At 40.6% G+C, this 13,245-nt stretch overlaps 1 protein-coding gene across 1 annotated transcript; it reads right to left on the bottom strand.

Annotated features, from left to right (window-relative positions):
* Positions 1 to 5,575: 5,575 nt before the first annotated feature.
* phf6 (PHD finger protein 6) lies at positions 5,576 to 12,970 on the bottom strand. The gene is made up of 11 exons (XM_085368538.1): positions 12,870 to 12,970; positions 10,831 to 10,994; positions 10,416 to 10,517; positions 8,940 to 9,073; positions 8,726 to 8,772; positions 8,353 to 8,513; positions 8,108 to 8,251; positions 7,920 to 8,024; positions 7,695 to 7,828; positions 6,363 to 6,489; positions 5,576 to 6,265 (listed from the first exon to the last, which is right to left on the bottom strand). Exons 2-10 carry the CDS (start codon positions 10,966 to 10,968, stop codon positions 6,363 to 6,365), a joined length of 1,092 nt encoding a protein of 363 aa, XP_085224664.1. The 5' UTR covers positions 10,969 to 10,994; positions 12,870 to 12,970; the 3' UTR covers positions 5,576 to 6,265.
* Positions 12,971 to 13,245: the final 275 nt, after the last annotated feature.

Raw genomic sequence — 13,245 nt, 5'->3', positions numbered from 1 at the left:
CTTCTCTGCATGAGTGGGAGGCAGGTATAAACACGTGCATTGCTTTGACTTACGTTCATTCTTCTCCACTCCAGTACAAACCTGCACCTCTTCAGGCTCTCCTCCACCCACCTTCTACTCTCACTATGGATTTGTATTCTCTGTGAAAATCATAGTCCGTGCAGACTCCTGCCTGACTGCATCTGTCTTCAGTACAAACAAGTAGGGGTCAGAGCTGATAATTGATTTAATCTCACCTCCCCACCTTGAACCCATCTGTCCTACTGCAAATCTCACAACCGTCTTACTGTCCTCATACATGCCCTGCACCAGCCCTACATACTTCTCTGCCACTCTGGAATTCCTCACTGCACGCAGCAGTTCTATACTAAGAAAAAATGCAGTTTTATGCTGCAACTCCCCAAATGCACCCCCTGAAAGACATCTTTACCTAAGAATTATTTATTGGTGGCACTGCACTTAATTGGTTTAGGTCTTATTTGTCAAATAGAACTTTCTCTGTCAGCCTTCTCGGTTACGAATCGTCTTCTGCTCCTCTGTCATGCGGTGTCCCACAGGGCTCAATTTTAGGGCCACTGCTCTTTTTACTGTATCTATTGCCTCTGGGTTCCATCCTTAGAAGGCATGGGATCTCATTTCATTGTTATGCCGATGACTACCAAATTTATTTGCCATTAAAGTACAAGGATGGCATCTCCATAAAACCTCTTTTGACATGTCTAGATGACATTAAAGCTTGGTTGGCTCTAAACTTTTTAAATTTTAATTAAAAGAAAACAGAAGTGTTGGTGTTTGGACCCAGTGGTCCTTGCGAGTCGTCCTCTGTAGATTTGGGACTCCTGGAAGTCTATTTTAAACCTTACTGACCTTGGTTTTAAGTTGGACAGTGATTTTAAATTGGACAACCAAATCAGAGCAGTGGTGAAGTCCAGTTTTTATCATTTAAGGCGACTGGCAAGAGTAAAATCTTTTCTTTCGAGGCAGCACCTTGAAACAGTGATCCATGCTTTTATTTCTTCCTGCCTGGACTACTGTAACTCACTTTATGTGGGGGTCAGTCAGTCATTGCTCTCATGTCTGCAGCTTGTTCAAAATGCTGTTGTGATTTATGGTGACAACCGAACAAAACACCCATTGTTGTGTTACATTATTGTGAAACCTGTTTTTATGTGTAAGTCACAATGTCTGCACACCCTAAAATTCTGTATATAAGAATATAATGACAGGTCAAAATGTAAGTGGGAAGTAGTTGAGAATTACAGACATATTAAAACCGTTTCTTTCCGTGGTCATTTTGTCACAATGATGGAAGAAATCCTATAGTCACTTGTTGACTTTCACTATAATACTACAACTCAGTTTATTAAAGACCCATCAATGATTTTCTTAGGAACAAGTGTACATGACTGTTCTTCTGAATTAATTAGATCTTATAGTAAAGTAGTACAGCCACAAACTGAGAGAATACAACTGTGTTCATTTTTCATACAATTATGTCTGATGGTATATGGAGGGTGATGTGACTTTGGCTCTGTACGCGAACGTAATAGATTTTCCAATGAAGGAACTGAGATGCATTGGAAGCATAGCCTTTGGCTAAAACGTATTACATTTACCACAGTCCTCAATCAGCAGTGTCTGGAAATTATGACCACCATCAAAGAACGTGTGCAGCCTTTACTGAAGCTGTGTTCAGTTGTTTGTTTCAGCGTTTAGTTTCAAGTGAACTACAGCTGGATTGGGCTGAGATTCATTGCAGAAATTCTTGTGTTGCTTTTTCATGATATTTTAAGTCACTGTCCATCTTTTCTGCAAACTACTGCCCAATAACCTTTGCTGAATTTGTCTATATTTGAGCAGACAGCTCAGGACTGATCAGGCTGCTTCTAACTTCTGTCAGATCATCAGTAAACACCACAGACCCAATCCATTAGAAGCCATCATGCTCATTCCTCACACTGCCATCATTTCTCTGTCCATTCCCTTACAGGCTGATTTGAGTTTCATTTGTGCTGTTTCAGAGCTGTTTGGGCGTCTTTAGTTGTTGTTTTTTTAGCCAAGTTTAATCTGGCTTTTCTAATCCTCAGACTGATGATTTGTTTGTAACTTGTGGCGAACACTGTGGATTTCCACTCATGGCAGTCTGTCTTTATGATACACTTTCCTCGTAGACACCGTTCTTTACTTGGCTTCCTATCAGGGGTTTTTATTTTCCATGGAAATGATCTTGTAATCACTCATTACTGGGTTCTTCAACAAGATTCAACAAGCAGCTGGAAACATTTCTTGAGAGATTTTGGCAGAGGTGGGACCAAGTCATTGTTTTGCAAGTCTCAAGTAAGTCTCAAGTCTTTATCCTCAAGTCTCAAGTCAAGTCTCAAGTAATGTCAGGCAAGTCAGAGTCGAGTCTCAAGTCACTGGTGTAAAAGTCCGAGTCAAGTCACAAGTCTGAAACTTTGAATTTCAAGTCCTTTCGAGTCTTTAAAAAAAAAAAAACAACGAAAAAATAATGTTGCAGTTATATGCTAAATGTAAATATTAGACCATGTAATTTTAAAATCTGTGTTTTTCTCAACACATGACAAAATAGTGAACTTAGAAAATATACACAAATTGTGAAATTGCACCTCTTTAAAATGCAGCTCAATTAAACCTAGCTCCAAGAATAATTTTCACCGACAGTTCTGAGATAAGCTGCATGTTATTCTTGGATGCGGTTGTAGGACCGGCTTTAAAATCGCATGACAAAAATATCATACACATTAAAAAAAAAACCTGTATCACCAACATAGCCTGGACAACATTTGCTAGTTAGATGAAGTCAGCTATCTCATCTTAGCATATTTATATGCATATTTATAATCATACGGTTCTTGGAGTGAGTGCACACACTCATGAAGTTTAGTAACTTCCGGTCACTGCAACAAGCCCAGGTACAGTTTACCGACAGATGGGTGCAGGACCTTGAAACGCACCGTGTAGAACGAAAAACCATCGTACGTATCATAAGTTTACCAGTCTCACAAATCGTCGTCATAAATATACATTCCTTAACCGTTTATTAATAGGACCTTTGAGCTCAACGGTAATTAATTAGTAGTGGAAATAATTTCTGGTAGCATCACAGAAATGTAGCAGTGACAACAATATTGTATGCTGTAATCGTACTGGGCAATTAGTGATACAAAAAACCTGTTTTATCCTGTGAATAAAAGCATATGTTTTTGTCAATGTACCATAATAACAGAAGCGAAACGCAATATTGTGTCAGGACAATTCACTATTTATGCACAATAAACAAAGGAGCATAGCGCGACAATTTCTGTTCAGCGACAGACTTGCTTGTAACCTATATCACCAATTATGTTATGAAAATGACGTATTAACTACTAAAAAACACTGACCTTCGTGTAAATGCTTGGAGCAGACTAACCTGTGAGCTGGAGTGTTCTGGGACGTTATATTTGATCTTTGAATGGCTGCAATCCAGGCCATCCGTCGCGTCTTTGTTACTTCGGAAACATGGCTCGAACAATTTCTCTTCAACGACGTAATCCGATAACAACCGATCTCTTTACCCGTCGGCTTCCCGTGGCTGTCATGCGACCGGCTATTGCAGTTAATAATACAACAGCTTCTTGACATTTTTGTGTTTCTTTTTATCGCTGTATAACTGATTTTAATTGAAAGCCTGCGTGCGCTAGTACCGCTTGCCACGAGTTCCCAGAATCCTTTGCGGTTCTACCCGTGAATGACGTCACATTTTCAATCTCTATATAATATGCATGTTAAATTTTATATTTGGGGTAAAATATCAAGTCTTTTCAAGTAAACCGGTTCAAGTCCAATTCAAGTCCCAAGTCATTGGTATAAAAGTCCAAGTCAAGTCACAAGTCTTAGAACATTTTTTCAAGTCAAGTCTAAAGTCATAAAATTAATGACTCGAGTCTGACTCGAGTCCAAGTCATGTGACTCGAGTCCACACCTCTGGATTTTGGTCCATGTTGACATGACGACAACACTGCTGCTGCAAATTTGTCAGTGGTGAATCTCTGAATGGTGTGAATCTCTGTTCCATCACACCCCAAAGGTGCTCTACTGGATTGATATCTGACTGCTATGGAGGCCATTTGCCTACAGTGAGCTCATTTTCATGTTCAAGAAACCAGTTAAAGCTTTGAGTTTTGTGACACGGTGTAATATCCTGCTGGAAACAGCCATCAGAAAAAGGCTACACTGTGCTCATAAAGAGATGCACAAGGTCTGCAATAATAGTAAGGTGGGCTGTGGCATTTAAATGATGCTCAGTTGGTACTAAGATGCCCACATTGTTACACCCTTACCCTGAACCGCTGTTACAAGGCAGGATGAATTCATGTTGGTTACACTAAACTCGGACCCTTCCAACAGATCGTCACAGCAGAAATCAACTCATCAGATCAGGCAACATTTTTCCAAACTTCAGTCCAATTTTGGCGAGTCCATGTGAAGTGTAACGTCAGATTTGTGTTCTTAGCTGGTGTGGGATTCTGCTGCTGTAGCACATCTGCAATCAGCTCAAAGTAGTCTGACCTCTTGCATCAACACAGCATTTTTGCCAAGAGAACTGACTTTTTTTTTCTTCCCCTTTTATGTCCTATTCACTGTAAACCTGAGAGATGCTTGTGTGAGAAAGTCCCAATAAATGAGCAGATTTTGAAAATACTCGGATCAGCCTGTCTGGCACTGAGAACCACACCATGTTTCAAGTCACTTTAATCACTTTTCTTCTGATAATTAGTTTGAACATCAGCAGATTGTCTCAACCATGTTGGCATGCCTAAATACACTGGCAAAGTTACTGCCTGTGATTGGTGATCTAGATATTTATGTTGAGCAGTCGAACAGGTGTACCTGTTGGCCTGTGAGTAATAGGCTATTTTAGCATAATGATGGCTATATTTCACTTTTACTGATGACTTTTTCAGCTCATGTTGATCCCAGAAACAACTCCAAATACAACAGCCCTTTCAGCAGCCTAACCTATGTAATCAGGGGACAGTCTGTGGAACAGCTTTGAATCAACAGTACAATAACTTTTGGCCTTTTGAAAAAGAGTGCACATCAATACAGCGTTTTTGGCAAATAGCTAAAGCAACAAATGTTGCATCACTCTGTAACAACATACAGGCCTGACTGTACCTGCATGTTCTCACAGCTAGCGTGTCACATTTAAACTTTTAAAACTCACTTTTGTATTTCTCTTGCCTCCTTTCTGGGTTGTTTTTGTTTTTTTCCTTTTTTCCTCATTGCTTGTTTGGTAAATAATAAGAGAGGAAAACCCTCACTTTTAATACTCTAACAGGCCACGTGTAGGGCTTCTAGTCTCTACTACCCTTAAGACTCACTTTTAAAACAAAAACTCGATTCACTCAGTAAAAGTGTAAAATAAAAATATTTTCTATTCCAATCATTCATGGATACATTTGTAGAGATACAAGTAACAGTACATCAAACAAAGTCAAGCCAACTCCTCTAAAGGGCTCTACTTGGCCCTTTAGCAGCTAAATAAAAAATGCCACCTTTAACAGTGGGAAAATCCAAGTGCATGCTGGCAAAACTTGTAATTGTGACTGTCTGAAATCCAGATATTCAAAAGTACTCATGATGATAATACAGTAGCAAAATATTACATATCAAGAAAGAAAGGCTAACATGAAAAGAGTATTCTTAAGACGCGATTACAGAAACAAGGTAATCAAACTGCACAACGTCATCGACACTAGTAACAAACAGACCCCTCTTAAAAGTGAGTCCTTTAGAAGCTAGGGAAGAGGAAACAACGCTTTGACGTTCAACAAGTGTGGGTCATGTCATTTGTGGCAACATGGGCAGTGAGTGACAATCAGAAGATCAGTTCATCATCTCCTTTCCCCGACATTAACATGTAGTTTTCAAAATTGGTTCAATAGCTGAAACTTGGGGAAGTCTTGGCTTGTTATGATGCTTTTGCAGTCCAGTGCACTGCCGAGTACCACCGGTCATCCTGTTCAACTCTTAAAAAAAGGGTTTCATGAAGAAGACATCTGGTGCACACTGGGGGCATCCTGTCCACGTGAAACACTTTGGGAGCTTGTAGACCACAACTTTGTGAGTAGGCTAAGGTTTAGTATAAAGAAAGGAAAAAAAAGAAAAGAAAAAGAATCTCTCTCCGAGGTCTTGCGCTCTTCGGGTTTTCTTCCTACGTCACACCGACTGGGCCAAACCTGTTAAAACTGAACCCACCCTAAAAAGCAAAAATCATAAGGAAAGTTTGGTTAATGATGGCAATCGGACATTTTTACACTAATTCTTTGTGCACAACCAGAGGAGCAGTTACGTACTTAGTTGCCATTCACTTGTGTTGGTGTTCCTGCGTGGTGGATTGCTGCCCTCTCTCTACTGCGATTCTCTCGTTCCTCATCCTCTTCATCTCTCTCCTCATTGCCACTGTGGTTCTTACAGTATAGCCTTAAAAAACAAAAAACACAAACAGTGTTTGTAAGTTATGGAAATGTGTTTGTTTTTTTAAGTGATGAATAACTCAGGAAAGTGGAAAACCACAGAGTGAGTGCTGAACACGCCGCCAACACTATGCTGATTTCATTACTGCAGAGCTCCAAACTTCCTCTCCCATTAACATCATCACAAACACTGTGGACACAAACACTGGGAGCTTCATAGCAGCTCCTGTAGGTGTAATGTGTAGATAGAGCAGTGCTTTGGTCCATATAATGTAGCAATCTCAGCTGCAAACCATGCACACCATTTATCAAACCTTAAAAAAGGACCATGTTGCTGTATTTTAGCCTTAAGTCTTTAGTGTTTAATGGTTTGCAACCTCCGTCATGCTAACACTGCACTCTTCACCTCTGCTGGAGAGGAGAAAAATGAGGAGTCATTCAAAACAGCATGTGAATGGTGTTTATCAGAACAACCTGCATGAGCTCCAAAAAAAACTGTAATGAATCATATTAACATTTTGTTTTCCAGGCTGACTGATAACAAACTCAGAAATTAGCCACCTGGCAACAGCCGCTTTGCTAACTGCATTGCAGAACCGGGGCAGCCTGCCAGCAGCTGACTGTCGTGGCTTGTTGCTCCTCAAATCGACCCTAACACAACTATCAAGGCACTCCGTCTGGCAGACCATCGGGTATGTACTGAACATCGTGAAAGAGGTGACTGTGTGCATCCTGCTGGATCAAAAGATGCATCTTCCTGAAACACACACTTGTACTGAACGAGCAACAAAAACACTTTAAGGAGAAATAAGCAAGGAAGGAATTCTCCTTTCACGATACACTCGATGCTTTGTGACAACACTAAAAAATTAATAAAAAGTCTTAAGAGCACAATTTTTCTACCTCACTTCCATAGTCGTGATCACAAAATTGGGGCCGGGATTACGATAAACATAATATATACCAGAAGGTGTTCTTATTCAAATCCCTGCACATCACTGAGACAACCATTAATTATCTTTGTGATCCAGTATTCACGTCAGTAACTGAGTTACAAAATAATTGCAATGCTCTTGATGATCACACATAAAAACAAGTAATTGTGTGTTAACAATTACTGTCACTATAATGAGACCACAACTGTGCAATAAATATATAATTAAGCAGTTTAGGACACAAAAACAGAAGATAAAATAGAGAAGTTTTGCTCACTTGTAAATGCCACGCGCCATGTTTTCAATATACTTGGCTTTGTCCTGCAGGCCGCAGTGGTAGTGGTAGGTCTTCACACATGCTTTGATTTCACACCCAATGGTAGCACCCAACTGAGTACACAGCGTGCATTTCTGGGGGGGAAAAACCCAACACAATCCACAACTCTGTCAAAACGAATTTTAGATGCAAAACTTTAAACTGCTATTTGTTTCGTGTCCCCACCATTCTTTTGCCTCTTTTGATTTCCTGGATGACAGTTTTCACATCAAAGTTTCCAAATTCGGCCCGTGACGTGGTGGTCAGCTGTACCGTCCCCGATGAAAAAAGCTGAAACAGATCAGAGATTAAATGCAGGCCGGCGGTACTTTAAAAGCACATCCACAGATTACCCTCCGAACGGGAATTCTCACCATGCACTTGTAGTGTGCGGCCACTTTTTTGGAGTTATCCGTATGAAGCATGCCTCTTGTTTCATTCTCTTCCTCACCAGCATGGCAAAAGCCGCAGCGCTGGCCGCTGTCTCCAGGGCTGGTCCGGAGAGGTGACCTGTCCCGCTAAATAAACAAAAAGGGCACATCAGCTAAAATTCACACCCAGCACAGACACCATTCAAGGGAATCTCGTATTGTTTTATGGACTCTGAGCGCTGCCGTACGTGAGAGGAGCTCTCCTCATCTGCAGCCTGTGACGAGGTAGAGCGTGTGTCTTCTGACTGGCCGCGAGATCCCGCCTTGGCTCTCCCCTTCTCGAACCTTCCCCTGCCCCTGCTTTGTGGAGGCGACGAGTCTGAATCCTCGGCCACAGCTCCCTCTTCATCTAATGACAAAGAAATAAATCGGGTTTCACAAATTTCAGCTTCACAACAACACAAAGACACATGCAAGTGGAAGTGTTTTGACAATAAAACAGATTACAGTTTTAAATCAGAATACTGCTAACAATGGCTGTTGTTGCACAGGTTCAATGATAAATGTCACAGGCTTGTGGTTAAGTAGTAGCAGTGTAACTGATGTTAAAGTAAACTTTACCTTGAATGCCATCCTGGGAAGCATCCCTGTGTTTGCGGCAGTAAACGCTACAATCAGAAATAAAAGAGTTCAGTTAAAAGACGCCAGGACTGAATATGAGTGACAAATGGTTGAGATTAATGACCAGCTGTGCAGCTATAGTTAATAAATGCCTGGGTGTATGACTGTTTATTGTACAGTAATGCTCAGCAGAATCCAAATGTAAGAGTCTTACAGGTAAATCCCTTGCGAGGGATTCTCTTTGATCTGGGCTTTGTCCTTAACAGCACAGTAATAGTGATACGTCCTCCGGCACGTCTTCACATCGCAACCGATGGTCGCACCCGGTCGGTGACAAGAAGAACACATCTACAACAACAGCAGATGCAGCGACATTATTTTGTACGCCGATTCAAAACAGTCATCCATTAGTAACGCATTCATACGTGGATCTGAGAAATGATCGCTCCAAGTATTATGGGTCTGGTGTGTCATATGAAAATATTAAAAACATGTCCCAGTGGGACACCGCTGATTGATTCAAGAGAAGAACAAATTAAAATCAGCAGGGAAGGTTAAACCAAAAGGAAAACAATGTGATACAATTTAAAAGAAAACCAGCACAGGAAGCTTAGAGCGGCTGATAACATACCGTCTGTAGATGAACACTGAACTGATCAGAGAGCGTTATTTTTAAAAACTGATGAATATTTTTAATTATTTTTTCCCCAAAATGTAAGGATGCTTTGTTGTTTATGATCATACACCAAACGTGTAGTTACTGGTCAAATAGGACCTGCCTTTTAAAGGAAGGGATTTAACGTTTTATAGGCAGAAATATGAGCCGATTCATCAACATAATATCCAAAAGATGAATCAGTGACAATCTGCAGAAAGGTTTGGGAAACAAATTAAAATGTTTGCAAACGCACAACTTTAAAGGCTACATTTTTTACTCTTTACTAAGTGATGATGTAACAAAAACAATTATTAAATAAGTCAAATACAACATGTGCAACTTATTAATGCACAGCTCTGCAGATCAATTCTCATTTTGAAATAAGCTGCATTTCAGTGTGACACCCCTCTCACACTTATATACAGGAAATACAGAATAGTGCAAGCACACACTTACAGACCACTGCAGTGCATCCCATTAGCATTCAGTGGCACACTGACACACACACAACCAGTTTTGAAAGCATCCTGGAAAAGCCATCTTTTTATTTAACAGTGTGTCAGATTGAGGCAAGAAGAACCAGCAGCTTTAGATCTTTTATTGGATGAGAACAGCTGACATTTCCCACTTAAAGATGCCAAGAAAGAGGATATAATGTAATAATAGTAGCTGGCATCAACCCCAGTCCTCTGTAGCAAACTTGCATAGTTACATAAACACACACACACAGCTTAAAAGGTGAGACACCATTATTATAATGATGATGATGATTATAGCAAAAGCAGTAAAAACTATGAGTACATTTTGGCATTAGTAACTATTACTTAGAAGCAGGCATTGTACAGCCACAGATGTGCAATTTCCTCAAAGAGAAATGCGCTCAGGGTCATTCCCTTGAATGATTCCACGACTGCTTTCAGATGCTAAACAGTCTCTGAACTGAAAATTTGGGCCTTTAACACTAATTTGGCAGCGGTGCTAACCCATGGATGCAGCCTATCTGCTGACCTGAGCACAACAGTAGGTACTCACCAGTTTATTTCCCCTCTTGATCTCTTTTTTCACATCCTCAATGGAAAATCCTCCAATGTTTTCACTGTCTGAATGTGATGTGACGAGGGCTGAAGAGAAAAGCTGAAGAGGACAGAAAAAGAAGCAATAAAATAATGAGAAATTTATTTACGTAGCATTAATATAAGGATGAATTTGATATACAGAACATCTCTGGGATTATTTCTCTTAACTATTGCTGATGTACAGTTTTCCACAAAGGCATTAGATCATTTATGGGAGAAGAATCATTTCATTTCACAACTGCATGAAGAAATAAAAACAAAAACAGACGTGAGCTGTTCACTATTCTGCTCATGTGGCAGAGGGCTGCAAAGTAGGCAGCTTGGATGACGGATCCCGGGCTGAAAAACTGAGAACAACGCGGCTTCCTCACCATGCACTTATGGTGGGCTGCCACCTTCTGGCTGTCAGACATCAGCAGCTGCCCACACTCCTTGTCCCGGTTGGTTCTGCAGAAGGCACATTTGGGTAGCCGTGCTGCTGCTGCGGCTCCTTTCCTCTGTCCTGACATGGCCAAAGGCTTTTTTGTTTGTGAATCTAATTTAGAAAAGGAAAAAAAAAAAAAAAAAGTAAGAAAAACAAGATAAATTTCACTTGCAAAAGCTTGTAGACTCTTTTAGCAGGGATGGAATCAAAGGAAATGTTCACTATGATGCATTGGTCTACATGGAGTTTAATCACCGCTCATAAACTAGAAACTACAAGACAGTAGATACTCACCGCTAACGTAGGCAAAGAGTGAGTGATGAATAGAAACATCACTTACAGTTTGGATATTTAAGCATAAACCACGTTCTTGGACTCACACACCCCCAACCCCACGCCCTCACTTAAGTGAAATAACACATAAGTTGCTTTGGAAAGGAGCCACGAGAAACTCTTTTCCAGAAACAGCAGGAAACAAAAACTTTCAACTACTCGCAGACAAGTAACTTCAAAACAGAGGGGGAAAGTCACAACAGAGCAGCTCGTGCCTGCTTTAAGTGCTGCTTGGCAAAGCCAGGAATGGATCACACATTTTTTTTTTTTTTTTTTTTTGGGGGGGGGGGGGGGGGGGGGGGATTTCCCATTTCACTTCAGTTTTTCCAACTTCAGAATCTCATAAAGTTTATTCTAACAGAGCATGTGGGGTTTTTTTTTCTAGATGCTGAATGGAGAGGGAAAAAAAGTAACAACCACCTACAGTTTTTGTGTGAAGAAGGCAGTCAAATATAAAATCCTGTTGTAAAGTGAAGTGTCATGGCTGAAGGCCATATTGTGAGGATACAGGGAACCTTTACCAGTCATCCAAAGCCTAGATAAGATTAAAAAGGAAGGGAAATCAGCAGAAGCTGGTGGAGCACATCTGATGCAACCCGGAGTACTTTTAATTATAATGTCCTCCATAGCAGTTTTATTTGTGATGACTAGTTAGTACACAGGCATTACCTGGAGTTTGAATGATTTCAAGTTTCATATTGTTTTTGATTCAATGCCAGCTAAATTTTAAATGCACATCTTATTTATGTATTAATCTAAATTTTATTAAAATTCAAACAAATCCGTTAGTGTATTCTTCAGAGTGCATAGGTGGATCAAACCCCCAAACGCGTGCTGTTATTCTCACATAGTCCGCTGTCATAGTGCTCTGCACACATTCTTTAAAGGAAAATAACCCAAAAAGCAAAGGAAAACTTAAAAGATATAATCAATCCACAAACGAAACTGGGTGATTTTATGTAGATATTAGAGAAAGAAAGAAAAAGAATCACAATAGCAGTGCGCTGCGACGCCTTGATAGAGCCATTACAGCCATGACAGCAGGGCCAGGATTTCACTGCGGCGGCTCCAGCAACAGAGCTCAGCGTGCAAACACACAATACTGGCCGAGCAAATAACACCAAAAAGACTATATTTCAACATCTGCTGCTCTCTGAATCGCTCTCACATCACAATCTTGCACTACAAGACGATAGTTGTGGGGGGATTTTTGACAAGAAGGGGCGAAACATAAGAAGCGACTGAAATTGCTCCCACAAACTTTTGAATTAAAGGGGGTGTGTGACTCTTTCTCCACCAAACTAGTTATAACTGAAAACATTTTTACTACGAACATCTCAGCGCCGCGAAATGTTCCTCCCAAGGCCTTTTCATGCAGAGAAATAAAGGTCGGTTGCAGGAAAATGTGACTCTTCGACATTATGATTTCACTGGAAGTCGAAAAACTGCGAATATTTCCCTTTAAATGTGGGAAATTATCATGACAGGCGCGGGTCTTTGCGAACCGTTTCGAAGTAAAGAGCGCCATACGTGATGTATCCCTGTGAAAAGCGAGCAGCTCGGCTTGTACGCAAGCAATACGGCCTGAAACGACAACAGGCCATAAAACACAGCGGGTATCATCCAGCCGTGGATTCACAGCTCGTAGCTTACCTGTTAATGTAATCTTATCGCGCCGAAACGCTACAAAAGAAGGAAAAGTGCTCCGGCCAGCGGCTGTGTTTCTTTCCGTCCTTCAGAAGTGATCGTGTGCTTTTCGCAATAGCACCAAGCTAGCTAAAATGTCCACGGCGCTAGGACTTCCGGGTCTGGCTTTCACAATAAAAGTCATGACGACAAACTTACGTGTCAGGCGTAAAAAAAAAGCAAAACTGTTTTTTAAAAAAGACCTAAATGAAATGGCTTTAATGAAGTGTATCTTTCCTAAAAGCAGAGCAGAACAATGGCCGGACATGCAGGTTTAGTAAAAGCTAGTACTGATTTTAATTTAAATATAAGTTGTTGCTGCTGTTATAGCTAAAATCAGCCC

This window comes from Diplotaxodon limnothrissa, linkage group LG2, assembly GCF_057381915.1.
Source record: "Diplotaxodon limnothrissa isolate DT_005_m linkage group LG2, D_limnothrissa_male_GT1.1, whole genome shotgun sequence".
NCBI lineage: Eukaryota > Metazoa > Chordata > Actinopteri > Cichliformes > Cichlidae > Diplotaxodon > Diplotaxodon limnothrissa.
The sequence above is the reverse complement of the archived record's forward strand: the minus strand, read 5'-3'. Positions and strand labels throughout refer to the sequence as shown.